The sequence below is a fragment of the Podospora pseudocomata genome, chromosome 7 (genome assembly GCF_035222375.1).
Source record: "Podospora pseudocomata strain CBS 415.72m chromosome 7, whole genome shotgun sequence".
Lineage (NCBI taxonomy): Eukaryota > Fungi > Ascomycota > Sordariomycetes > Sordariales > Podosporaceae > Podospora > Podospora pseudocomata.
The window spans coordinates 1,825,744-1,852,250 of record NC_085891.1 but is presented as its reverse complement, the minus strand read 5'-3'; the positions used below and the strand labels follow the sequence as shown (position 1 = coordinate 1,852,250).

At 52.6% G+C, this 26,507-nt stretch overlaps 8 protein-coding genes across 8 annotated transcripts; 4 read left to right on the top strand and 4 right to left on the bottom strand.

The window, feature by feature from the left end:
- Positions 1-47: 47 nt before the first annotated feature.
- ADE12 (Adenylosuccinate synthase) lies at positions 48-2,616 on the bottom strand. The gene is made up of 6 exons (XM_062893538.1): positions 2,211-2,616; positions 2,019-2,115; positions 1,173-1,908; positions 934-1,114; positions 619-879; positions 48-557 (listed from the first exon to the last, which is right to left on the bottom strand). The coding sequence occupies exons 1-6, from the start codon at positions 2,242-2,244 to the stop codon at positions 529-531; spliced, it is 1,338 nt and encodes a 445-aa protein (XP_062739355.1). The 5' UTR covers positions 2,245-2,616; the 3' UTR covers positions 48-528.
- Positions 2,617-3,525: 909 nt separating this feature from the next.
- On the bottom strand, positions 3,526-5,141 carry QC762_0109390 (uncharacterized protein; the record flags this gene model as incomplete). Its single annotated transcript, XM_062884298.1, has 2 exons — positions 3,526-5,027; positions 5,084-5,141. 2 exons carry the CDS (start codon positions 5,139-5,141, stop codon positions 3,526-3,528), a joined length of 1,560 nt encoding a protein of 519 aa, XP_062739354.1.
- Positions 5,142-7,099: 1,958 nt separating this feature from the next.
- Positions 7,100-10,108, top strand: QC762_706910 (uncharacterized protein). Its single transcript, XM_062893537.1, has 2 exons — positions 7,100-8,937; positions 8,995-10,108. The coding sequence occupies exons 1-2, from the start codon at positions 8,170-8,172 to the stop codon at positions 9,535-9,537; spliced, it is 1,311 nt and encodes a 436-aa protein (XP_062739353.1). The 5' UTR covers positions 7,100-8,169; the 3' UTR covers positions 9,538-10,108.
- Positions 10,109-10,735: 627 nt separating this feature from the next.
- On the bottom strand, positions 10,736-13,125 carry QC762_706900 (uncharacterized protein). The gene is made up of 2 exons (XM_062893536.1): positions 11,940-13,125; positions 10,736-11,875 (listed from the first exon to the last, which is right to left on the bottom strand). Exons 1-2 carry the CDS (start codon positions 12,465-12,467, stop codon positions 11,474-11,476), a joined length of 930 nt encoding a protein of 309 aa, XP_062739352.1. The 5' UTR covers positions 12,468-13,125; the 3' UTR covers positions 10,736-11,473.
- An 806-nt stretch (positions 13,126-13,931) lies between these two features.
- YKT6 (palmitoyltransferase) lies at positions 13,932-15,452 on the top strand. The gene is made up of 3 exons (XM_062893535.1): positions 13,932-14,600; positions 14,689-14,978; positions 15,071-15,452. Exons 1-3 carry the CDS (start codon positions 14,414-14,416, stop codon positions 15,188-15,190), a joined length of 597 nt encoding a protein of 198 aa, XP_062739351.1. The 5' UTR covers positions 13,932-14,413; the 3' UTR covers positions 15,191-15,452.
- Positions 15,453-17,393: 1,941 nt separating this feature from the next.
- Positions 17,394-20,677, bottom strand: QC762_706880 (uncharacterized protein). Its single transcript, XM_062893534.1, has 2 exons — positions 18,889-20,677; positions 17,394-18,693 (listed from the first exon to the last, which is right to left on the bottom strand). The coding sequence occupies exons 1-2, from the start codon at positions 20,294-20,296 to the stop codon at positions 17,972-17,974; spliced, it is 2,130 nt and encodes a 709-aa protein (XP_062739350.1). The 5' UTR covers positions 20,297-20,677; the 3' UTR covers positions 17,394-17,971.
- A 232-nt stretch (positions 20,678-20,909) lies between these two features.
- Positions 20,910-23,034, top strand: QC762_706870 (uncharacterized protein; the record flags this gene model as incomplete). Its single annotated transcript, XM_062893533.1, has 3 exons — positions 20,910-21,317; positions 21,419-22,275; positions 22,342-23,034. Exons 1-3 carry the CDS (start codon positions 21,293-21,295, stop codon positions 23,032-23,034), a joined length of 1,575 nt encoding a protein of 524 aa, XP_062739349.1. The 5' UTR covers positions 20,910-21,292.
- A 2,067-nt stretch (positions 23,035-25,101) lies between these two features.
- On the top strand, positions 25,102-26,465 carry QC762_706865 (uncharacterized protein; the record flags this gene model as incomplete). Its single annotated transcript, XM_062893532.1, has 3 exons — positions 25,102-25,194; positions 25,256-25,391; positions 25,456-26,465. 3 exons carry the CDS (start codon positions 25,102-25,104, stop codon positions 26,463-26,465), a joined length of 1,239 nt encoding a protein of 412 aa, XP_062739348.1.
- Between the last annotated feature and the right edge of the window lie 42 nt (positions 26,466-26,507).

The window sequence follows — 26,507 nt, the reverse complement described above, 5'->3', positions numbered from 1 at the left end:
CATCAGGTTTGTGGTGAAGCCGTCGCAATGTGCAAAAGTGAAGACCTTGTGGCATACCAACTACGTGTGTTAAAAAGACGAAATACGAGAATATCTACCGTGTGTGTGAGTCACCAAAAAAAATGTTCCGTGGTCATCTGTTCTCGAGCTTAAATCGTATATCACAAGCATACAACACAACCACCAAAAAGCCAACCAAGACCATCATCAATCTAAACCAGGGTATTTTTTTAAAGGATATCTAAAAGCCTCTCGCCACCCCAAACAGTTTCCGCAGGGACGCCATGACTTTATAAGGTAAGGTAAGGTTATGTACCCTAGGTATGTAACAGTAAACAAACAGGAAAAAAAAAAAGGGGGGGGGACGCCGTTGCCTCCCATCATTTTTCTTTTTGCAAAACCCTCCCTTCCCTTCCTCTCTCTTTACAAAAAAAGAAAAGCCAGAAAGAAAAGGGGAATCTATGAGTCTAACACCCTCTCCAAACATTCCGCAAACTCTCGCCGAAGCAGACATTTTGCTTTGCTTGCTTAAAGATAAATCATGTCGTCGCGCGCAGCTGGTGTCTCATGTCAGCATCTTCTCGGTAGAGAGATAAGGGGTTCAAACAGGAAACTTACGGCCAGTACCGATCCACTTCACGGGGATACCAGTGAACTCCTCAATGAACTTGACGTACGCCTGTGCTTGCGCGGGAAGGGCGTCAAAGGTCTTGACCGAGGTGATGGGTGTTTGCCAGCCCTCAAACTCCTTGTAGACAACCTCGAGAGTGTCAAGGTAGTCGAGGTCGGCGGGGAAGTGCTCGATGACCTCGCCGGTCTCCTTGTCCTTGTAGGCGACAGCAACCTTGATGGTAGGGAATGTGTCCAAGATGTCGAGCTCTGGAGAGGAATTGTTAGCCAACTAAATACCCTCGTGTTATGAAAACAACATACTGGTCAAGTTCCACGATGTGTAGTTGTTGATGAGCTGAGAGTACTTCAGCACGACAAGGTCGAGCCAGCCGCACCTACGTCTCCTGCCAGTAGAAACACCCCATTCACGGCCAATCTCCTGGAGCTTGGTGCCGGCCTCACCGAGGTCTTCGGTCTTAAAGGGACCACCACCAACTCTGGTCTAACAAGGGGGTCAGCACGACATGGCTCAGATCTGAATGATGGTGAGAGAGACATACGGTGTAAGCTTTTACGACACCAATAACCTCCTTTATCTGCTTGTAGTCGAGCGCAAGACCAGTAACGGCACCACCGAAACCAGTATTGCTGCTAGTGACGTAGGGGTAGGTGCCATAGTCAATATCCAACATCAGGGCATTGGCACCCTCAATCAAGAGGTCCCGTCCGCTCTTCTGGGCCTGATCAATGAAGTTGGGGCCGTCGCAGACGAAGTTGGGAAGCAGTTTCCTGTACTCGCGGAAGCGGGCAATCTCCTCCTCAACGTCGTACTCGAAAAGCTCGCCAAACTGCTTCTTATACCCCTCGGCCAGAGTGCGCAGCTTCTTCTCAAAGACGGCCTCCTTGAAGATCTCGTGAACCCTGATACCCTTCCGGCTGGCCTTGGTGGCGTATGATGGGCCGATGCCGCGGCCGGTGGTGCCAATCTTCTTGTTTCCTTCTAATTGAGCCTCCTCCGCCCTGTCGACGGCGGCGTGGAGTGTGAGGTTGACATGGGCGCGGTCGCTGATGAGGATCTTCTCGCGGACGTGCTTCAGACCCTTCTCCTCGAGCGCATTGAGCTCCTTGAAGAAAGCCTCGACGTTGACGACGACGCCGGAGCCGATGAGGTTCTCGCAGTTGGGGTTGATCAAGCCTGATGGGAGCAAGTGGAAGCTGTTGGCAGAAAACACAAGTGTCAATTCGCGCGTCGTCGGATAGTAGTAGTAGTAGTAGTAGTCAGGGGCATAGAGGTATCTCCGTACTCGTACGAAACGCCATTGGCACTACACACAAACAGCACCGTTTCCATTAGCAACTCGGAACTCATTCCACAACAGCAATTGGTTCACCATGGGGTGACTTACACAACTGAATGACCAGCATTGTGACCTCCAGCAGCGCGGGCGCAGATCTGGGCCTTCTGGCAAAGGATATCGCTGAGCTTGCCCTTGCCCTCGTCACCTACAGTTCAAGGGTTAGGGTTAGCGACAGTTCCGACCGCAAATTTTCGTCTGGCCGTAACGGTGGTCCAGACGAAATTGACATTATTGACATACCCCATTGGGAACCAAGAATAATGGTAGTCGGCATGGTGATTCGTTCCGTAGGCAACACTGCTTGCTTCAGTCGTTGGGGAGATTCAGAGGGGAAACACTTGAGGTGTCGTTGTTTTTGCGATTCTTCAATGGCAGCTTGAATTGAGGCGAGGCGAATTGAGCGCGGGGTTTTGTGGTGGGGTCTGCCTGAGTCACTGAATGTGGGAAATGCTTACCGTACGGTAACAAGAAAACTTGGCAGCTGTAAGTAGATTCCGGGGTAAATGGAGACGTAATTGTTTTGCCATCGAATAGCGGTGGGTGTTTTGAGGTTTACTGTGACACCTTGGTAAATATGTTCTCGGGCCCCCTGTCTGTGTTGAATATTTACATGCCATGGCGGTTGGGGGCAGGCAGCGCAATCGCAACGGCGGGGCAATCCGTTGCGATTCAAACGGGCCGCGAGGCAGAAAAAGGGTTGCGATTGAGGGGCAATCCGAGCGACAGGCGAGTCCATTAAATCCCTCTGCGGTGGCATTTCGTCTCATCATGCCCTCCGAAACCGGGTACATGTTCATGGCTGAGAGAGTATTTCAGATGGTATCATGATGTAAGCTGGTTCTCTTCAAAAAGCGTCACATGTTGTTCCTCAACAGATATTTACCTGCGATCATGCCGCACAAACAAACCCAACTGGTTCAAACTACGTAACCCCTTACATAGGAGATGCTTCTCTCCAAGTCCGGTAGTCTTGGCAAACATGACGTCCTGAAAGAACTGGCCAATTATGGATTCATTCTATCATCATCATTGTTATTAGCCCAGCCGATTTTCTCCCAGTTAATTCATTTGATATGAAGACCAACGTGAACAACACAACGTCCTGTTGAAGGGAAACTGGGCTACCTTAGATCATACCCACGGAAGCTGTGACCTTGGTACTTGGTGTTCCTGGAACTTGACGAGGGCCTCGCAGGTCAACCTTTGCGGATATCCTCAAACACATCTCGTCGAAATCTTTCTGCATCTCACGATACTATATCATGGTTAGAAAGCACATGCCTCAAGAAGACTGTACCATTCATCTTGGGGCATTTCTATCGAACAGGATCTTACATACGCGCATCATGTGCCTTATATACAACGTGAAAGAGACATCCAAAAGTAATGCAAAGGTAAAGCGGATGAGTAAATTCCATTATTATATTCAAAAGAATGACGATATGTACAATCTGGTCAACTGAAGCCAGACAACCCACAAGCCCACCCCAACGCCGAAATCTCGTCAGATCATGGACTCATAAACACACCTTGAACAGAAAAAGCCCGACATAATCTATGCCCTCCTCCTCCTGCTGACCCTAGCCTGAGCAGAAGCAGTCTCCTCAACCTCACCCTCCGTCGACGTAGCAACACCCGTCTCAGTGGCCGTCGGCCCATCCGTAACAGTAGCAATACCCGTCCCTGTCGCCACATCCTCCGCCGTGGTTGTTGTACCCGTCAAAACATCCGTCAACGTAGCCGTGTCAGTCTCAGTCGAGCCCAGCTCCTCCGTAACAGTCCTAACCAAATCAACACCCCCCTCATCCGCCAAATCCGGATTCGCAGCAATAACCCCCGGCGGAATCACCGGCTGTCCCAGATTCAACCCACCACCACCACCACCGACCAACCCACCCACTCCCGCCTGAATCAACTCCTCCAAACTCCCAAACAACTGCCCATCAAACCCTACCCCCCCCAGACCTAGCCCCGTATTCCCCAGGCCCAACTGCAAAGCAAGGCAGTTACCCTGCAGACTAGCCAGCGTGTCGACAAATATTTCCTTTTGCCCTGGCAAAATAATAGCTGCTGGGTCTGCCAGCACCAAACCCAGCGATGACCCGAACGTCGGGGCAGTTGAGCCGAAGGGGAGGAGGAGGGATTGGTTCAGGAGGTGGGTGAAATCGAGGTTGTCGTTGTTGGGGAGGGAGGAGAGGTCTGCTGGGAGGTTGACGAGGTTGATCTGGCGAGGGGATTTGCCACGGGGTTGAGGTGAGGAAGTAGGCTGGATCAAAGAGCCGAGATCGAGGGAGGAGGCTGGCTGTTGAGTTGGGCTGGGGGAGATGGGGGAAGAGGTCGGTTGGGCTGCGTTGTTTGTGTTGTCTGGTAGGGTGGTGGTCGTGGGGAAGAGGGTTGATTCTGATTCGAGGGAAGCGGTGGTGTCAGCTAGAGAGGAGGAAAGGGTGTCTGCTTGTGTCGAGTTGTTGTTGTTGTTGGTGATTGGACTGAGGTTTAGGTCTGGAATGACAGAGTTGACTGGGTTCTGGGAAAAGTCCGTCACTGGTGTGGGGGTAGGAACAATGGTCATTTGCTGGGAGTCGGTGACCATGATCAGTAGCTCCTTGTCTGGGAAGCCGTTGTCGATACGGAGCTGGTTGAGAAGGTAGCGGTTGTTGATGTTGTTTGGATCTCGTTGATCTAGAACGTTTGTTACACAAATAATGACGCAGTTCTGGGGGGAAGAAGTTAGTAGCACACTTGAGTAGTACCGAAGAGAACATACCACGTGTGGGAACTGGGCCCTGAAATGATTGATACGAATGTTGGTTTTGATTGTCTCAAGCTGAATAGCCAAGGCGAATTGTGATCCGATCAGCGCCGCCAGCTCTAGCTCAGCAATCCGAGCAAGTTGGCTGATGGCGCTGCCAATGAGGACATTGAGACCTGCCCCAGGAAGAATGATGTTGTGGTTCCCGAGGGGAGGAAGAATAGTGTCAAAAAGAGATCGCTTCTCATCGTTGGTAGCGTTCTTGAGCTTCCCCCCTGACGTTGTGCTGCGGTCAATAGGGGCTGGCGTTGTTGTTATCTGTCAGCAAGTGAGCTTGAACAAGTACAGGGCTTGGAAGACTTACCTCCTACCACTGACGAAACCAAGCCTGTCAGGGCTGTAAGTGTTTGTCGAAAATGCATGTTGAGAATTAATTACAAAGTAATATGAAATGAAGCAATGCCTTTTGGCAATTCAGCGAGCGTCCTGTCAAAGGGGCGTATGAGAGAATAGAATAGCAGCCACATGGGCGTCTGTACCCAAGCAAGCTGGGATAAGGTGAACAGCCAACCGTCTGGCAATATGGAGGCAATGTGTGAGTATCTCGACAAGCTTGGGGTTGAACAAGGAAAATCGTATTCGTATTGGGAATATATACTTATAAGCGTATCAACTATCCCAGCTCTGAGAACTGCGTCATTGTGGTGCCCAACTTCATGACTCTCAGATGCCAAATGGAGGACGAGGTTGAAGAGCGCGAGTGGACACTGCATATATCTCCTTCTCTCAGAAGTCAGACCACCAGACGACAAGCTCAGTGTGGTGGTGAGAGAAACACATGGTGTTTAGTATGAGAATAGGCTTGGCTGGGGTGGCGGCGTGCTGCAGTTGAGCTTGAAACGAGTCTCGGCGAAACTGATAAGATGCCAGTCAGTATTAAATCGATCAGAGCACGATAGTGGTGAGACAATTCAGTGTCTTGTATGCGCAGGTCGATGATTCAGTTGTCTGAAGGCGCGCGTTTGCCACAAGATTTTAACTTGAATATCATAGACCTCCAGCTCAAAGTCGTATATGTAAACTTGATAAGTCGAATACTCGCCTCGTTTTCCATAGCCCGGACGGAGACTTTTCATCATTTGAGCAGCACTGTACCAACCTGGAACTCTTGTGTTCTTTCGCCATCAGCTAAAAGTTCAAAGGAAGAGACTCTGATGGCTGCACAGACCAGCACCTGCCGTTTTACGACTCAGACCCTGAGGTTGGACCAATCAGAACGCAGGAATTACACGCAGATAGGGTTCAATGACCAGACTCTCAAACACAGCTCGAGACACCACGCACACAACATTTTGACAGCAAGTCTGAGGGGTGCCTTGACATTGCAAATTAGAGACCCAGAAGTGGAAGCGCCGTTGCTCTACGTTCGTGCGTCCGTTGGTGCGTCCTCTTGCCTTCTCATGTACACTACCGGACGGAGGGATATGATGCAAACGAATAGGTATCGAACACAGAACAATGGCTGATGAGCCTCAATGGACTGCTGATAAGTGCCGTTCCGCATCAAGATGATATTGTCATCTGTGACATAACATCGGTTTTCGGCACACCTGGAATGGAAGGCCTCAATGTTCGTCGATAGACTAATAAAGACATCGGTCAGAACAGCGTGGGGCCGGCCCGAATGTGGAGCAGGATAAGATAACGAGGGCTTCAACAACAGAAGTCGGTCAAAGACGGCGCCGGATATGGAGACCCGGAGATCGGTTTCAATGTCCGGGCCACCGGCCGGTGCTGTCACGGAGCCGCTATTATCTCATAGTTTGCCTTTGACCGTTGCCTTTTCTGGCAGACGTCTGATGGAAGATCCCCCGCTTGCCGATCGCATGGTCGTTGATTGTGTAAGTGGCGGCGCTGAATCAACCCAGAGAGATCTGCAACCCAGTGTTTTCTGTGCTATTCTCATCAGTGTCTTCCATATTGGTGCCACCAGCACAACCGCCGGTGTTTTCTTATGACCGTAACACCTCGACCTCGATGTTCGTGTACGGACTACGGATTTGGTGGAAGGCGCGACTCATGAACTGGTTCGTGGCGTGGGTCGTCCCAAAGTTTGACATCTGATGAAGCTTTTCGCGGACGGACGGGATTCCATCCCAAACGAAAAATGCGCCAAGGGATTCGCCGCCGCCCTTGAAACTTGCGTATGCAGTGGGCGTCCATGCAGAGCCCCGGAAAAGCGGGCGGGAAAGACTGTTGTGCGCTCCTGCAGCAAGTGTTGGGGATGAGTGGGGAGGAGGGCGGTCAAATGGCGGCCTATCTTTGTAGTTTTTGTTGAATTGAATTGACGAATAGAACGTGCACAATAGGCACCTCGGCAGATACATCTGGCACAAATTGGTGGGATGGCAACACAAGAGAACCCTGATGAGAAAGTCTTCCAGACTCGCATCGCGACTTTTCCAGCTTCATCCCATCCGCAAGGGTCCAAAATCACATGTGATCGGTCAGTATCTTATCGCAACACATCTTTTGTGGACATCAATGTCCGGGATGTCTGGTCGGCGGCATCTCGTTCGTCTGGAAGCACCCGCTTTTTCGGCTCGCAGTCGGCTAGAGCCTTGAAGGGAAAGCGTGCCAGGAGGCCGGATCGAGCCCGGGCTCGAGATTCACTCCACTTGTCCCTCGGCGCCTGCTCGATCTTGCCTCCACTGTCCAGATCCGCATCATCCGAACCTTCACTTGTCATTGCAAATTGCCATCGCATCGCTGGGTTTGACGGGATGAGCGCCTGTCGTTCGTAGCCTTCGCCGCCACCGGCCTCTCCATTTTTTGAGTTTCTCGGGCATCTCCAGACCCTTGGGACCCTGAAGCGCTAGTGCCTTAGGTTCTCAAGGTGACATCCTGCAGTGCCAGTTTGCGTGCCGCTGGCTCGCTGGGTCCCCCTTTGGCTTGCGGCAGGGCGACATTCTTCAGTCAAGATGTGAGACCCTTGATGGCCGATCTGTTGTTGGCTGGCTCTCCCTTTCTCAGCTGGAGCTGGATGCCAACCCAGGGCGGCCTAGGTCAGAAAGTAAAAAGCCAAAAAAGAAAAAACCAAAAAAAAAAAAAACATAATGATAAACAAGGGAAATCCCGAGCTCTTTCCCGGCACTCCTCTCTCCTCTCTTCCTATCGCACCAGCTGGGGGTTCTCGACTCGTGCTGCTCCTGTCTTTTTTTCTTCCGCTTTCATAAAGTGGTCCCCGCTGTGTGTAAGGACCCCTGTCAGTGTGACGTGCAGATTGGCGGGATCGCAGAAAAACGTTGGGAAAAGCAGAGCAACAGCAAGCAGTCGTGGGTAACAAAACGAACCGCCCGCCCGCCGCGTGTTCGCCCTCACTCCAACTGCTCACCATCACTCGATTCCTCTTTTTTGTCAGTTCACCAGACACATCAACTGACGCCGACAATGATCTCCTTCGACTCCGCTGCCCTGGGCCTGCCCGACTGGTCCCTCTTCAAGTTCCCTCCCCCAGCAGACGCCGGCTTCATTCCCCCACCACCGCCCGGCACCACCTCTTTTGCTCCTCCTTTCGAGATCCCCGACCACATCTACCAGGCCGTGCTCGACCCCAAGGTCCCTCTCACCATCGCCGCCGTCTATGCCGTCTCGGCTAAGCTCCTCAATGCCTACAACAAGTCTACGGGCAAGAAGCCCTGGGGCATCAGCAAGACCCTTCCCTTCAAGTGGTTCGTGATCGCCCACAACATCTTCCTCGCCGTCTACTCCGCCTGGACCTGGTGGGGCATGTTCAACGCTCTCCGCCGCACTGTTGTCAGCCCTCTGGGCCCTACTGGCGTCTCTGGCTTCCTCGACTCCATGTGCCAGATCAACGGCGAAAGTGGTGCCGGTAACGCTATCTTCTGGGACGAGGCCGCTGGCTCCTGGCAGACCTTCACCGCTGACGGCGTCATGGTCGCCAGCGCTGAGCCCAGCCGTTATGCTGCCGGTCGCATGTGGAACGAGGGTCTTGCTTTCTACGGCTGGTTGTTCTACCTCAGCAAGTTCTACGAGGTCTTTGACACCCTCATCATCCTCGCCAAGGGCAAGCTCAGCTCGACCCTCCAGACCTATCACCACGCTGGTGCCATGATGTGCATGTGGGCTGGTATGCGTTACATGTCGGTTCCTATTTGGATCTTCGTGTTCTTCAACTCCTTCATCCACGCCATGATGGTAAGCTTCACTCCAAAACATGACAGAAAACGAACAGGAAAACTGACCGTATTCTAGTACACCTACTACACTGTGACCGCTTTCAACATCCGCGTCCCAATGTTCATCAAGCGCTCTCTCACCTCGATGCAGATCACCCAGTTCCTCGTCGGTGGTTCCGGTGCGATGATCCACTCTTTCATCTATTACACCATCCCCGTCATGGCTGGCGAGTCTGTCTCTGCTTCCTCCGCCGCTGCCAGCGCTTCTGCCGCGGCCAACGCCTCCGCCGGTCTTGTTGGCAGCATCAAGAACTCTTTCGGCCGCCAGGTCACCCCTTGCATCACCTCCAGTGGCACCACCTTTGCCATCTGGCTCAATGTGTTCTACCTCACCCCCTTGACCTACCTCTTCGTCTCTTTCTTCATCGAGAGCTACCTCCGCCGCAGCAACGCCCCCGCCAAGAACGTCAAGAACAGACGCCTTAGCAATAGCGTCGCCATTGCCGAGAAGGCCGGCTGGGAGGCTGCCAAGAACGTTGAGCGTGAGGTCTATGGCGAGAGCAACGAGGGTGCTGCCAAGAAGGGCAAGAACGGTCGTGTCCTCCGCAACAGAAACTAGATTGTTTTTGATGGAGTACGACGAGATGAATAGAGCTTGTCGGCATGGTTCACAAGTGCCTTGTAGGCATGCCACATTTGGAGTAAACACATCTTTTGATCTTCACTTGATAGAAGAGTGTTTTCATCCAGCATAGCGAAGCGGTGTATGTCTTGGGCGGCTAGAATCGTGCTTCACTCTGCCATGAGAACATAGACAAGACGAGAACAAAAAAGGGAAAAGGGAAAAAAAGAGACAACGACAAAACGAAAGCATTTAAACCGGTGTTGGGTCGGGAATTTTTAGCGACTTTTCTTTTTGGGTATTGGAGATGAGCTTCGGCTCATTTCTCAACTTTGTATATATTAGCCCTCTTTTCGGTCTCTCATTCATTGGGGTTTTGGGATCATTCATGCTTTCTCTTTTTGGAGTTCTTTTAAGAGAGAAAGATAGAAGAATGCTTCTGACACTGGGTTTCAAAAGAGAAAAGGGAACACTGGGAATTTTTAAGGGAAGGAAGGCATCAAGGGAGGCAATATTTGGAAGAAATAAAGAATTATATAAAAACATACTTGGTTCCATTGACTTGTGGGAAACATCTGGCGTTCGTGACGAAGAGAAATTAATGGTTGACCACGAGAGGGAAGGGGAAGTAGGCACAATATCTTCTGGCAGCTTCTGGCAAGTGAATTATATACTCTCTGAGGGACATATAGAATACTCGGGAGACTCGGCACCGGAATGTTCGGAGGAGGAGGATCTGAGTACGGTATATATTTGCATCTAACTCCGCACATACATACAGCTCATCAGTGTAATATGTTGGGGCTCACTCACTTTTCTTACTGTAATCAAGATGTGTGTATGACGTCGAAAACCACCCCAACAGCAGACCAAAACCACAAAGATCAGATGAAAATTTGATTTATGAGTCGGAATACAACACAAGACAAAGAAAATATGAAGCTGAAAAAAAAAACCCCCAGGTCTCGGCATGTTTTGGTGGTACTACTTCACGATAACTAAATCGATAAGATCCGAGGAGGGGTTAGTCACTGACTGCATCAACCCAAATTCCCCGCACTTTGATCGAGATCTCCGGTGTTGCCGTCGTCGCTTGGAGGGGTTCAGCACCACCACCCACAACGCAAACAACAATTTCATAGAGCACATTCGCATCTCACGACAACACACACCCCACAACCAAATGTAGTTTTTTCGCCTTCAAAAAAACATTGTATTAACGACCAGCTTCCATTCTAAAGAGAACCGGTAAAAACATCTGATCTTTCAGGACCACACCACTCCAACAACTACTACTCTCACACACACCCCCATATTCTTCTTTAGCTCATCAAAACCCCAAAGTAAAATAAACACACCGCCGGCAATCCCCCATTAACCCCCAATCAATGCAGTCAAACAAGAATGCTTCAATGAAAAAAATACAAGCCAACTCCTAGAGCGCCTTGCTAAAAAAAAATGTAAAGCCAATTCCCATGAGAATGAGCCAAAAAGCCAAAAGCTAGAGACAAAACAACGACAGCAACAAAATGCAAACAGAAAAATGGCCATGCTCAAAACTGTCTGACCACCTCAAAGGAAAAACAAAATCTCTCAAACCCTCACTCACAAAGAAAATATGTGTGTCGATGCATCGCCGACCACTGGGTATCTTTCCTCCTGTATATCATAGAAAAAAACAGAAGGAAAAGAAAAATCTCTTAAGGGTTCTCCCCCCATTCCGTAACTGAGACAAATGCCGTGTCTCCATTTCCTACTTGTCGAATCCCACAAAGTCTAAAGTTCTCTATGATTCGTGCTGTGCACTGTTCTCTCTCTTGTTGTTCTAGTGGACGTGTGAAATCTGTGATCGTCTCTCATGTCGGCGATTTGCCTGATTACTCTTCCTCTGGGTGGCGCAACAAGGAAATAAACTGATTAAAAGACCGTTCGTTTAAAAGGTGCTCCAATTCCAGTCTCTGGGAACACTGTGTGCCACCTCGGCCACGCGAGCTTGAAGGGGCCTCATCAGGCCAGGAGCGATAGCGGCGACTGGGGCGGTGGCGGTAGGGGTGCCGGGTGTCTCGGGAGCGTTGCCTCCATCAGATGAACCCCTGCTGGAGGACTGGCTGTTTGCACGACTGCGCCATGCCCTGAACTGGTTGAAGCAGTGAGCGCAGGCGCGGCTGGGAACACCACGAGGGTTGTAGTTGGCGTCCTGATCAAGGGGGATTTGATAGTCGCTGTGAGCGCCGCAGAAGATGTTGCCGCAGCGCCGGCAGTGATGTCTTCTGGTGAACGTGTTGAAGGACTTTTTGCAGGTCGCGTGATCACAGATAAGTGCATCCTGGTCCAACTGCAGGAACAATGTTAGAATGCTCTCAGGTGCGCAAAAGGTCCGATGAATGGGTGTCGCATACCTTCCAATGTTTCCGGGTAGGGGTGCCAGTCGGATTGGGAAAGAGGTCCAGATTCCAAGTTCCATCGACGTATTTGGCGCTATCGCCAGTAGACCGTCTGGTCAAACCCAATGACGCGCTCAACCCTCCACTCAACCCACCAAGGCTCATGAAGCTGTTGCTGTGACGCAATGGTTCCTCCTCAGGAGACTCAGGCTCATGCTCCGACTTTGGTCGCGCCGGAACCTTGGATGGAAACTCGGTCGGGCGCAGCACAGCAGGTACGTAGAGCGGCCGGATTTGGCGCGTCATGTAGTTCTTGGGCGAAGTCGGCGAGTTGCCGGATGTGCTGAGCGGCGACACCTGGGTATTTTGCTGCGTGGAAGGCTGATAAGGAGTTGCGATCGGAGCCAGCTGAAAGCCAGAGTGCTGCTGAGCACGATAAGGTTGCTGCTGCTGCTGCTGCTGCTGCGGCTGCGAGTAAAAGTGGTGGGCTTGGGGCTGTTGTTGCTGAATGGGCATCTGGGGCATTATGAAGTCGGTCGCCATGATTGCTGTTGATGCAGAGATGCGGTGCAGCAGACTGTGGGGGTCAAGAGGACCGTGGAGGAGTTGGGGGAAAGCCGGTCGTAAGGGATTCGCCCTTCTTACGCCGCCTTCGCAATCAACGTGTAATTCGACCCGGGAAAAATAAGGTTGAATGGTGCTTATCGAAGCTTCGTCGATATGCACTCGGGAGATAGAGGCAGCTGGTGACAATAGGTCGATATCGGGGGGCGTCGGTCGAATAATGCAGTCGGCAACTAGCGGGAAGAAGCCAGGAGAAGTTTCCTTGTTGGTCGCTATCCGTCGTATGTATGGGATTGTTCAGGACGGGAGGCTGAAGGTGGGAGTAACAAAGGCAGGCTGGGGAGAGAGAGAGGCTGTCCTTCTTTCTTATTATGGATTACGAACACCACATGTCGCTTGGAGATCTGGCAGCGCTTGGTGAATCGGACAGAGGGGAAAATGGGTGAGAAGGGTCCATTAATTCTGGATCCGAAGCAGAAGCAGCAACTGTGGACCGTCCAGGAGCAAGGAGCAAGGAGTAAGGAGCAAGGAGCAACGGAGCATTCAGATCTCTCGGCCTGGGCAAAGAGCGGTGGACCCAAAGTTGAGTTGCAAGGAAGGCACATCCGCTCGAGACAACCCTGGAACCCTGTCTAGGACACCCATGAACGGCAAGTGCTCTTCTGCTTCTCCGCTGCCGTCCTTCTTGGCCTTTTAAAAGCCCAACGGCGGCAGCGCATTGTTCGACGCTGGCTGCAAAGGTAGATTTCGTGTAACCGCGATAGACTGCCTCCCCTTATCATGGGCAGTGTTGAACACGACGATACGATGACGACTCCCTATCCCTCGCCGACAGCTCAGAGTAACGGACTCGCACGAGCAGTAACTTTGACAACTTGACAGCCACCACTAACAGAGCGCGGGCGAGTGGCGGCAACCGTTCGGGGCCCTTGTGGGATGTCCAAGCTTCGTGCCCGGCAGGTCAAAGTCGCACTGTGATACGTACCCACGTAATCCCGGGCTCATTCACCAGTCGCATGAACCTTGACCCTTGTGTTTCCATGAGGTCGAGGCCCGGCTATGCTTCTTGCCTCCTTCGTTTAGAAGGATAGCCTGTACTTCGGGTTTCGCTGACTCGGCACGATACGACCTGAGCCAGATTGCCTACCTTCCATATTTTACTTTGGAACTGTCAATGGTTTCGAAGTCGGATGGTGGACATTTTGAACAAAGCCGATACAAAGCTTTTGGGATTGCAGGTCAGGAACACATGTGATTATGGGATAGGAAGATATGACTGTGTGTGGCTGGGTGTCAGCAATTCAAGATCCAGATAAGCCATGGGACATCAGTTCATATTGCTGAAACGGACAATTGCATGCCAAGTGATAACACAAATATGCATCTAAACCATGTTGATAGGTTCAGAGAGCGCAGCCCTCTAGCCTCGGCCGGCACGGGAAAGCTTTTCGCCGAAGCCAGCCTCAGGACAAGGCCACGCGGGCGGTCAGCGGTCGACTGACTGTGGCAGGGGTAGGCACTGGCGGTTGGTTCAGTCCTGCAACGACACCATCAGCCGCAACCCCTTCAATCCCATCCGTTACCAGAGAAACAACGGAAATTCTGCCACGACTACGACGACACCAAACAATAAACAACAACACATCCCACCGAGCCCCCGAGTGAACCAACAGCCGGCGGCCTCATCCGTGCTCCGACGACACATCCCCGAGTCTCCACCTGCCCCCGCGTTCTGCCACCTCTGCACCGCTTCCAGGTTCCTTGCCCACCCAGAGAAAGGCCGAACACTCAACCCTCCCTTATCGGTCCCCTAACCCCGACGACACACATTCCCAGCATTACGTATCCCGGTGCTGGCGGGCGATAGACAGCGCTTTGCTCCACTTTACACCACCGGCTTCACACAACAGCAGACAACAGACAAAATGAAGCTCTACTACGTCGGCGTGCTGGACAACACCAAGTCCCCCGCCATCCAGCTATGCGCCGAGCACGAGCTCAGCGAGTTCTCTCGCTTCACGCGGGATGAGTATGGCAAGTTCATGACCATGATCAGCAAGACGGTGGCGGAGCGGACAAAGCCTGGGCAGAGGCAGAGTGTGGAGGAGCAGGGTACGTCTTTTTTTTGTTTACCTTTTCGATATCAAAACCGACAAGATGTGCATGTATGTATGCTAACGGCGGTTGAAATGCGTTGCAGACTATGTCGTCCACTGCTACGCCCGCTCCGAAGGCGTCGCCGGCGTCGTCATCACCAAGGACTACCCCCACATCGCCGCCCACAGCGTCCTCTCCAAGCTCATGGACCAGTTCCTCTCCGAAGTCCCACTATCCACCGTCCAGGCCGCCAAGAACAACGGCGATGTTTCCTTCCCGGCGTTGAAGGACTATCTGAACAACTACCAAGACGCAAACAATGCGAGCAGCATCGCCAAGATCCAGCAGGAACTGGACGAGACGAAGATTGTGTTGCATAAGGCTATTGATAGCGTATGTGTTGTCCCTTTCTAACGTGGGGGGTGGGGGTCATCAAGTCGGTGAAGAGAAGAATGTTTTGCTGACATGTGCTTCTATGTTTTTAGGTCCTGCAACGTGGCGAGAAGTTGGATGACTTGGTGGCCAAGAGCTCTGATTTGAGCGCGCAGAGCAAGATGTTTTACAAGTCGGCTAAGAAGCAGAATTCGTGCTGCTTGGTTATGTAATGGGGTGGTGTGGGTGGTGCGGCTATGGCGGTTTATTGATACTGAGGTGTGAAAGGGGGGTGGATTGCTGAACAAAGGGAACAAGACATATGGGACAGATCTTTATTGAAGAGTCAAGCAAGCGGGTTTGAAGAAAGGGTGGGGGGCAAGACTACTTTGTCAACTTTATCTAGGGAGTTTCGGACTGGTTTATTAACCGTTGAACGGGGGGAGTTTGTTATATTCAAGTAATAATCAGGATTGCTGCTTTGTTTGCACCTCGTTCAGGCGTTCGTTATTTTGGGTCTAAAGTCTATTTGATAATGTGCCAAGAGATGACATAGGGGCTTTGTATGTATTGACAGATAGTGTAACTGGACCCTTGGGTAAGTGCAAATCCCGAGACATAGCATGCGTCTACATGCTGAATAATTACAACCTAATCAAAGCTAAATACTGTCACATCACGTACGCCATTATGACTCATAAGCTCACACCGATACTATGCGCACCTTGTATCATGTCATGTTATGAGTCTCAGCGCAGGTCAGCCTCGCAGCGGCCATCATGTGTTGTCTCGAGCTGAGCTGAGCCTCGCCTGATGGAGATAAGATGCCTCCCGATACGAGAATGTATGCATGTATGTAGGTATGTATGCATTTAAAGATGATATCCACTGCGTAAGGATTTACCCGCGCAAGTTTTCGAAACTGTTACCTAAAGGCATATTTTCGTTTAAGCAGGCCAGCGTTGCAGTGCATGGCATGTTGTATGTCTTTTTCATTTTGGGACCCCCCTTGTAAAGCACCAGAAACGGTTATCCGTGGGGAAATGACGCGCGAGAGCCGCGAATAATCCTTTTCCCTAATCCAGATGTTTGAATCTGGGGGATGATGATGCTAAGATTTGTTTGTGTGACGTTGATGATGATGGAGGATCTGCTTTTAGTTGAGGGTTGGTTATGCGAGTGACAGAGAATAGGCGGACGATCTATCAGAGTGGGAGGGAGATCTCTTGCTGATTGCTCGTGTGCTCTGCCTTTGAGAATGGAGAAAACCTGAAAGGTTTGGGCACTGTGTAGCAGAGTGCCAAGAAGTGGATAGGACAGTGGGTGGTGGTGCTGTGAAAGCGGGCGGCCGGCCGGCGCGGTCATCAAATTCGGGAAACGGCATATAACCTGGAAATGATTGGCTGAGAGGTAAAAAAGGTTATCGCAGAATGGTGATTGGTTGGAGGGACGAGTCCGACGTCGGTAAGAAGGGGTCAGATGTGAGGCGGGAACGGTCCCGGTCAGGTTACTGGAAAATAGAGGTGCTGATTGTATATATTCAAAAGACTATCTCTGAATTGTCTAGATTTTTGAAAGTTGCAACTTCATTCCACTGTTGCTTGTGACGTCTTGCCTCATTCACGTTGTCTTTTACTTTACTGAGATGTTCTTGGCTACCTATTTCGCCGTTTCTTCGGGGAGTTTGACTCGCACTGGGTCTTTTTCTCTGTCACATTTGTAATTCAATTCCACCACCCAAACAAACACAGCGCTTGCTCATCGGCGTGGATTCCGGCTACTGTACCTAGAAAGGAATTTGAGTCTTCTCAACATCTTGTCTCCTCTCTCTGCTCATATAGGCCTTCTAACCACAATAGGTTTGTTGTTACGTCATGCCCGACCAACCACATCTCTCCACAGGGGGGGTCGTTGGCCACTCAGATGTTCGGTCTTACACAGAAACCACCAAGCAACCTACCGGGTGATTGTTGACGCGCAGTAGTCTTGTTCGCTGTCTTGCTGGAGGTAGGTAGTTTGGGGGGGCGAAAGTTCGTTCTGTGGGTGAGAAGCGTTCTCAACGGTAAAGAGGGTGAATGTCGGCGAGCTCCGATGCAACCCGCCGCCCACGCTTTTCTCTCGCTGTTCGCTCGCTGCTTGTCATCGTTTCGGTCCGGCTTCGGTTGATGGCGGGGTGGCCGGTGAGCGCGGGGTCATGTTACACAGCCTTCAGCCCCCATCTCCCTCCGTTTCCCGCGCTTCGAAGCCACGGTGAAGGGGGAGCGGGTTCGGGTCTAGCACAGTGGAGGGGGGCTTTGGTAGGGAGGCGGCTGCGGATGCGGGGGTGACATATCGGTTAATCGTCGCCGTCATAAACATGTCAGGCCTTAGGCTTGGCACGCCCGTATCTTCATGAGAATCAGGCAAAGTTTGGTCGCGAGCAAGAGAGACAGACTCTTTTGGCAAGGGAGGGACAGGAGTAGGGAGACCTGTTCAGCAGCTCTTGTCTGCTACGACACAGAAGAGCAAAGAAGCCAACATTTTCACTCTCGATAGAATCTTGTATTGGTGCGCTTTGAGCTGTCAACAAAAGAAGCAAAACAGGACCACTCCAGAGCAAGCGAGAAACTTGGCCTCTCTCTTGCAGAGACGATGTCGATGCCCTGCATACGCAAACAGGCAGATGCTGCAGTTGGTCTCTAGATACAGAAAATAGCTCCGCATACATCATCAATATCACCACCGCTACGATGGCTTTAGCTGGATCATGATCAGAGCTGTCACCTTTCTGACATGTCTTGGCCAGAAGAAACTTGGTCGATCAGTCAGCCTTAACTGAATTCGGGCACACCATGGCGTCGTTGAACCAGATCTGTTGCTTCCATCAGTGGTGCTTTGTTGGAGGGATCATCCCATCATGTTCCCGTCAGCCTCAACCGCAACCCACGTTCTCGGCTACAGCTCCCACCACTTCCCAACTGTCGGTTGATCTTTTTCGAGGAATGTTGGCCAGTCTCATGAGCTTCCCAGTATCGTCATGGCATCTCCCATTTTCCGCTCTTGCCACCCTCCTTGAGAACTACTCTCAAGCCCTCGATGACTATTGCCTTGTCGACCGCTTTACACATGTCGTAGACTGTCAGGGCAGCGGTTGACGCAGCTGTGAGCGCTTCCATCTCCACGCCCGTTTTGCCATCACAAGAAACTGTTGCCACAATCTCAATCGCGCCTCTCTTGTTCTGGCCATTGGTTTCGTCTTTAATGTTTGCTTCCACAGGCGCCAGCTCGACCTCGGCATGCGTCAGAGCAATAGGATGGCACAGTGGAATGAGGTCCGGCGTCCGTTTCGCCGCCATGATGCCCGCTATCCTCGCCACTCCGAGCACATCTCCCTTTTTCATTTGATTCTCTTTGATAAGTCTGAGAACCGCCGGGTCCGAGAAGTACACAGTACATTTGGCTGTGGCCACGCGTTTTGTGGGCGTCTTGTCTGAAATCGAGACCATATGGGCCTCTCCAGAAGAGGTGACATGCGTCAGTTTCGGACCTTTGGAATCGTTGTCCTTGCCATCTTGACGGAACTGCCGAGATATGCTCGTGAAGAGGCGTAGCTGCTGGAAACCAGAGGTGCTGCCAGAGCCCGGGACCGGAAAGCCGCTGAGAGGTGCTGGCCCCTTGTTGGTAAGGCTGGTACTTGGCGCGAAACCGATGTGATGATGCCACCGAGAATGGTGCCGCTGAAACGTGGCTGGCGGATCTACGCTTGCTCCTTAGCCAAACTTGTCCCTGTTTGAACCAAGCACAAGCAAAGCCCTGAGCGTTGTGGGGAGGTAGGTAGGTGGTTCAAGATGTATGTCATGCCTCATATACGACTTTTATGTACCATTTTCCCACTCCAAACTCCAACCAGTGCACAGATGCCAGAAAGAAAGGGGAGAGAACCATCACCCACCGATCAGTATCATAGGCCTGTTTTTCATATGCTCCAGCTCGCCGAGGCCAGCGTGCTTTTCCTTCTTCCGCTTTACAGCAATACCAATCACGTTGAGGAGCTCTTCAGAGTTGGGTACCAACAGCTGTGATGATTGTTTCAAGCCGTCCAGGGCAGTTTGCTTCAGCAACTCCAAGGCTTCCTCGTCGATTGGCTCGCCCCCGTTCACCTTTCGCAAGATGTCTCTTACGGAAACCTCGGCATTCCCAAAGAGGCACACCTTTAGGTTGCCGTCACTGGTGATCCGGAGCCTGTTGCATGTCCCGCAAAAGTTGTGGGTCATGCTCGTGACGAACCCAAGCTTGCCAACAAAGCCTGGCACCTGGAAGGTCTTGCTTGTGTCGTTCTTGTGGCCCGCCTCCCTTTGAAGGTCCGGATACCGGGAGCGGATCAGGTCCAGCATCTCTTGGTAGCTGAACATCTTGCCCTTGCTCCACTTGTTGCCGTCAAACGGCATGTACTCAATGAAGCGCACCTCGACATCCTTCTCCCGCGTCATTTCCACAAATGGCAGAATCTCCCGGTCGTTCACCCCGCGCATGACCACACAGTTGATCTTGAACTTGATGCCCGCGCCCGCGCGGTTCAGCTCGAAAATGCGGTCGATAGTCTTCTGTACGGCGCTGAATCCCGCCCGCCGCGTCATCAACTGATACTGCCATTGGTCCAGAGTGTCGAGAGACAGGTTTACTCCCGTCAAGCCAGCCTCTACCATGGCGTCCAGTTTGCGGTGGAGCGATAGGCCATTGGTGGTGAGGCAGAGCTCGCGAAGGCCGTGGGCTCGCAGGGCTCCGATCTGCTGCATCAAAGGCACAATATCCCGCCGCACAGTGGGCTCGCCTCCCGTCAGACGAATTTTGGTAACGCCCTGGGACACAAACAGAGACGAGAGCATCACAATTTCGGGGGTGGTGAGGAGCTCCTTCTGAGGCGAGAGGGGCACACCCTCTTCAGGCATGCAGTATAGACATCGTAGGTTGCATCGCTCAGTTACGGAGATGCGCAAGTAGTCGTGCTGGCGATCGAAGTTATCCGTGAGGAAATCGGAGAAGGGCCTGGCCTCGCGGATGCGATCCTTGCGAGAGCTCGATGACGGCGGGGGCGTCGGTCTAATAACCCGGGAGCCGCGGTCAGCAGGGCTGGGGGGCAGTCGGTGTGGTGATGGAGGTTGAGGAAGAGGTTCGTCGACAGCTGGTGACGGCGCAGGCAAAGCAGAAAACGTCTGGACCCCTTGAAAGGGATGGGCGAGAGTCGCCGACGCAACACCTCGAAATTGTGACGGAGTCGTTCGGGGCCTTCTATTCGTCGTTGGCGTATGCAGCGTCCCGAGCCGGATGCGCTGGGACAGACAGCGCGCAACCGCACCCATAGTAGGTAGGTAATAACTAAAAGTGTGAGTTGAAGGCTGACTGACTGCTACTACCGGTATTCTGTCAGGGTGTTTCTGCAACAATGAGAAGGGTGGCGGGGCACCATGGCCAAGTTATGTTTGTTCCCGTCTGGAGGTGGACTCGGTCCGCGCCGACTCCGCGGAGACTGGTGGGTGAGAGTGGTGACGGAGTGACATCAAGTTTGATCCAATAGATATCTTACAAATATCGATACGGGACAAGTATCCAAGATTAACGAGAGGCCAGCATGCCGATTCAGGACCTGGCATCTGGCATCTACCCTTGACGATGCTTGACTGCTGCTGATGACTGACATTTCCTTGTGTGACTCAGCAACTCCGTCGAGGGGAAAGAGTTCCCTTCATCGCCTCCTTCCCCCGCCAAAATGGCACAAGAGTGAAGAGACAGCAGCTGCACTCGGCAAAAAGCGGGTCACTGCGGACCGGCCCCAGATGCTCGGATGTCGGCGAGAACCAGAGGTCCAAGCTTCTAGTGTAGAGCGTAGAAAAGGTCCCCGCCATTCTTGGCAGCCTCTGTCCACCGGTCGCCTGGCACGGAACGTCAGGCACGCCGCGTTCATGAATTTTTTGGTCCAAAGTACCGGCCCAGCCAACGACGCGACCAAGTACCCAGTACCTCGTCCCGAAAGCAACACCACTATCACCACCTCCGGACAGACTGTTTATAGGCTATCTCCATACGAGCAATCGTACATACTCCCTCGCTCAGCCCTCACGGCCGTGCAGTGTTTGCTTCCCACTTTGGTGCTCGAGCAGCAGCCACGCATCCTGCGACTTGCTTACGCAGTGTTTCCATCAGCAACAGCAGCATTCAGCGATCAAGTCCTCCCGGCTACCTGCATACGCGTTGCATGATAATATCTACTACTTACTACCTAGCTATACTGCACGGACGGAAGGTGTGAGGCCATCTCTCTCTCGATTCTCCCTCTCTATCTTAAGAAGAATATCAACATGAAGTTCTCCAGGAGCCTAAAGTGTGAGTGTGTGTGTGTGTGTGTGAGAGAGAGAGTGTGTGTGATATGATACTATACCTATGTCGACCATCTGGACGCAGGGCTTCGCTGACGCCGCCAATAGCATCATCGCACTCTGTCCCCAGTCCAGACGGCCAACATATTGCGACTCTTCTCTCATCCCTTGTCCATATCAGAGCCGTCCGCAGCCCGGAGGTTGTCAATGTGATCAAACTGCCCCAGGACTTTGCCGGCCCCATTCTCGGTTTCCAGTGGTCACCGTCATCACGCCTGTTGCTCATAGCTGGACCTGAACAAGTTCGCGTTGTTTCTGCGCTTGACAGCAGCTTCCATGCTGCCATCCGAACCGCCTCTGTGCCCGGCACGAAGCCAGCTTATGTTGGCTTTGGTGCCTCAGATGCCGAGGTCTGCGTGATCTCGTCATACGGCCTGAAGTTCTCTCTGTTCGATCTCACCTCGTCTAGGGTTGCCGAGATCAACACCCCCAAGGTTTTTTCTCCTTCGTCCGCTTCTAGATGCTTTTCTTTTCGGCCCCAAACACGTCATCTTGCCTTGCTCTCCAGAGTCTCTGGCAAAGACCTAATAAGCATTCACTCATATCCGACCAGAGAGTTGCAGAGGTCATGGGCTCCTGATACCATTGATGCCCAGGGAATTACATGGAGCCCAGACGGACGATGGCTTGTCGTCTGGGAATCAGCTGCGCAGGGACACAAAGTAATCTTCTATACGTCAGATGGACACTTGTTCAAGACCTGGTCAGGCCCTGCGAATCCTTCATTGGAGGACAGAGACTACGCCATTGGAGCCGGCGTCAAGGCGCTTCAGCTGTCAGCCGATGCCCGTTTCCTAGCTGTTGGCGATTGTAGTCGGTCAGTGTGCATTTTCAACATGGCTTCCGTAACAGAGACTATGCGCCTTCGTCATCCAAAGTCTGTTGCTTCCACAGAGACACTCCAGGTGGGTACAGCAATCACTACACCGCACCTCCATGTGAAGGGCCTTCAACTGACTCGCATTCTATAGGTCTGGCAAGAGCAGATCGGCGTGTCGCAAACTGGCCCTATCATGCACACCTTCTTGCGGACTACGCAGGTCATCTCCCCGGCGCCCCGGCTGCAGGACAACTCAGAGCCTGTGTCGGGCTGTGCGGCCATCTCATTCGATCCCACGTCGGCACTCGTAGCCACACGGCTGGAAGACTCACCCGGCACGGTCTGGATCTGGGATCTGGAGGCCGCAGAGTTGCGTGCAGTGCTGCTCTTCCACGGGAACATCAGCGTCCTGTCGTGGCATCCTCATGTTGCCGAGACACTTCTCATTCGATGCGAGGGCGAGCAATACAATGGTATCGTCTTTGTGTGGGACCCTCTCTCAGAAGGGCCTCGATCAGTTGACTTTTCCCAACACCTCCCTGGACTCAAAACAAGTGGCAAGCCCCGGGCCTCGTGGTTAGGGTCTGGTATGGCAAGTGGTCCGTCGCTCTTCTTCTCAGACGCCCAGCATTACGTACTGGGTTGTCTGATCGAACTGGACGAAGTTGCACCTCCGTGGGCCAGCCACCACAGTCCGGAGCCGAGCTACGCAGCAGAGACACGGGAAGAGTCGCCGCTCGAACTGGTTCCGGCAGAACAGGACGGTCCAGACAGGGCCAGAGCCGTTGAAGACGACGACGATGACTACAGCGAACTAGAGGACACCTTTGTGCACAAAAGGTAGAACGTCATCGCATCACTTGCACTTCGGTATTTGCCTGAAACTTTATGCCTTGGCGGGCAAGACAGTCAGTTGTGCAAACTTGAGTTCGATCCCCCCCCTCGCCAGCCGAGAGCATACAGGGCTTGGCGAATGATCCCTACGACCCAGGAACCTGGATAGCTGCCATTGGGCGATGTGGTCCGGGGAAGCCTGCCGTGAGTCAGTAGCCGTCTGACATGTCGGAACTCGACGAAGCTTCATGCAAGCCTCAGCGGATTTGGACAGCTCAAGTCCAAGCCAACCTTCGAGTCAACGGCACCGGGGCGACCACCACGTTTAGAGGAAATCTTGTCACATCGAGGGGTGACAAGGCAGGGCGAAGTCCCACGGCTTACACGCGGTGTTACACTACTGCTTCAAAACTACTGCCAACGTCACCATATTGCTTTTCTCCTACCGATCTAATCTCGAGGGGGTGGGACGCCTGCTCTTCACCTTTCACGGGCGAAAGCTATTGCTCTCCGCAGGCGCTAGCTCAGTGTCCTCGCAGCAGCTCCGCTTCAGTTTGTCTTTTAGAAATGTTTGCTCTTCAGACTACTGTTAATACCCGCAGCAACTAGCAGCGATTGGGGTCCTAAGGTGGGGGGAAGCTCAATGTCTCAGTCCCTATTCTGTTGGTGCTGCCCTTATTTGACCCGGAAGTAACTAGGCGCCGTCATGGTGTTCTTACAGGATTCCTGCAGCGTTATCACAGATTTTGTCCATGGGGAATCTTCAACAGCACCCCATGCCAGGTTTTACCCTTGGTTCAAGCACGCGGTTGTCTTCGCCACAAACTTCAGAAGAATGTACCGAGATGTATCCGTATCTCAGCCAGCATCGGGAACTTACATAGCGGTGTGAGCGGGGCATGCTACGGCTGTCTGCGGGCTGCTGTTGAGGGTGGCGTTTGACTTCAAGCCTGGGTTGACTCTCTGTATGGTGACGCCTCCCACATTCAGCCACAGCTTCTCCGCACAAAGAACGCCGGGGCAGGTCCTCGAACCCTGGCTGTGTTCCCCAGGGTTTAGCACACGAAGGACAAAACGGCACCTACACCATGTAACGTTATAGGTAGCTTGTATGTGACACCGCCATGGCTTTTGAGCCGCCTGTCATCCAGGCCTGTCAACTACAGTCAACTATCTTTAGTGCTACCACCTACCTGGTAGTTGGTTGACGGGGGTGGTTGGCTCGATTCACCTCGTCTCCTGGACGAGAAGTTCCCACACCTTCTGCCTTGAGACACTCCCCCCGTGTAGGGGCGCTGTGGCTACCCATCATGCAGCTCGTTTCAGCTAGTCCTCGGGAGCTACATTGTCTCTCGGCCCGCTTCTTGTCATGTTTTCAGGCATACGGCAACTCACCTCGGCACGGTCGAGACGCTCGTGAACTGTCGATAACAATCTACACTTTGAAGGGGTGTGGATTGAATCGTCAGTTGGTACTGGGTACAGTAAACAGCAACAAGGGCCGGGCGTGACGGACCAAGATCTCTACCAGGTTGCCGTATCGCGCATGCAGCCCATCTGCAGTTCAGGACGGAAAAAGGTTGGATATCACATCTGACAAACCATGCCGTCTGCAAGCCCTTGGGCCTCCTTGGAAGGTGGTCGAGCTCTTCATGATCTGTTTTGGTTGAGAGGCGCCTGGGGCTGCCTCGTGGAAGATGATTGCCCCCCAAACCATGACGCCCCCAGCGGCATGTAGTATATATACCAGATATTCGTTCTCCCTTTGTACCTTGGAACCCCATCCCTGGCCTTCCTATCGTTCAACCTTTTGTCTGAATAGTTCCTGGCGTGTTTTCATTTTGCTCTGTCCACTTGACTTGGAGTTTTGGCTCAGTCGATCACGACCACGAGAAATATTCCGCCAATACTTTGCTATATCTTCACCTTCAGTTTCGCCGGTCCTTTTAAATTTCCTTGAGCGCCTTGTAAGCCGTCAGTCTAGAAGAGTCGATCGCCTGAAACCAACAGCCTCTTCCGCAGAAAAACCGAATGAAGTTAGCTGGACCCTGAACATCAAGACACGGCCGTGTCGACAATGTCTCGCAGCCAAGCCCATCACCAAAATCTGGTTCTTGTCACAGTCCCGCCGGGGAATATCACTGGATTATATTACGTCACTATTGCAAATGTAGCCGCAGTCCTTTTCGAACCGGCTTGTCTCTGAGGCTAACCCCGATGTCTCCCTGCAGTTCTCACACAGCACAACATGGAAAGATCTCAAGGCTTTTGTTTCTCAAGTCTGCGAGGTAGACTTTTGCCTGATCTATGACCCGACCGCGGGCTTCGTCCGGGTCAAGGGGCTGGAGAACTTTGAGAAGGCGTACAGTAAGCACTCTGTGTTTCCTTTTGTTGATATCATTCCTAGCTAACGAAACTCACCCTCACACAGAGTTCCTAGACGGCAACACCCTTCACTACCGCTGCCTCCAAGCCGACGCCAGAAACAGAGACCAGTCCACCGTCGTCAAGCTCCCGCCCAACGACTACCACGCCATCATGCTCAAAGGGCACCAACGAGGCCGCGTAGTCGAAGACCCCTCCGCCCCCCAGCCAGCCCCAGACACATACTACGCCTACCCAACCAACCCTGACCCGGTCGACACCATGGGACGCAACTCAGAGTGCACCTCCCCGATCCAGTACACCACCGACCAAACCTGGCCCTCCTACCCAGCCTACACCACCACCCCCCAAGAATACCCCCCCACCACCCTCCAAGACCTCCCCGTTGCTCAGCCCTTCCCTGGCACAACCCTTTACCCCAACCCAGGGGAAACCTACTACCCCGGTCCCCCAGGCAGCAACACCACCGAAGGATACTACCCCGCCCCTCCACATCAAGAATTCTTCGACCCTTCCTCCTCCCTTACTAACGAGTTCTCCTCCCTCTCCCTATCCTACCCCCTCTCATCGGACCTCATCCTCCTCGAAAACCGCAAGATCATCTTGCTAAACCTCGATAAACGCCGCCTCGACCAGTCGTACATCTCTTCTTTGCTATCCACCTTTTGCCCACCAGCGTACTCCACCGCCATAGAACAAATCGAGATTCCTATCAGTTCCAGGTCCCGAGAAAACAAACCCAAGGGAACGGCGTTTATTACCTTCTCGTCGGCAGAGGTTGCCATGGGGGCGGTGGATTGTCTGAACGGGGTTGCTTTTGGGGGGAGGGGGCTGACGGCTAGGTTGGCGGAGGGGATTCCTGCTGGGAGGGATGGGAAGAAGAACAGGGGGGTGATGGAGGAGCAGAAGAGGGAGCGGAGGAGGGAGAGGCGGGGGGGTGGGGGTGATGGTGGGGGGGAGAGGAGGGAGGAGGGGGCGCCGGTGGTGGTGGATGGGAGTAGGGGGCGGCCGGTTATTGTTAATGGGAGTAGGAGGGAGAGGGGGGGGAGGGCGTGAAAAGACAAAAATGGGGGGTTTGGGGAAGGGTAAAAGTGACTT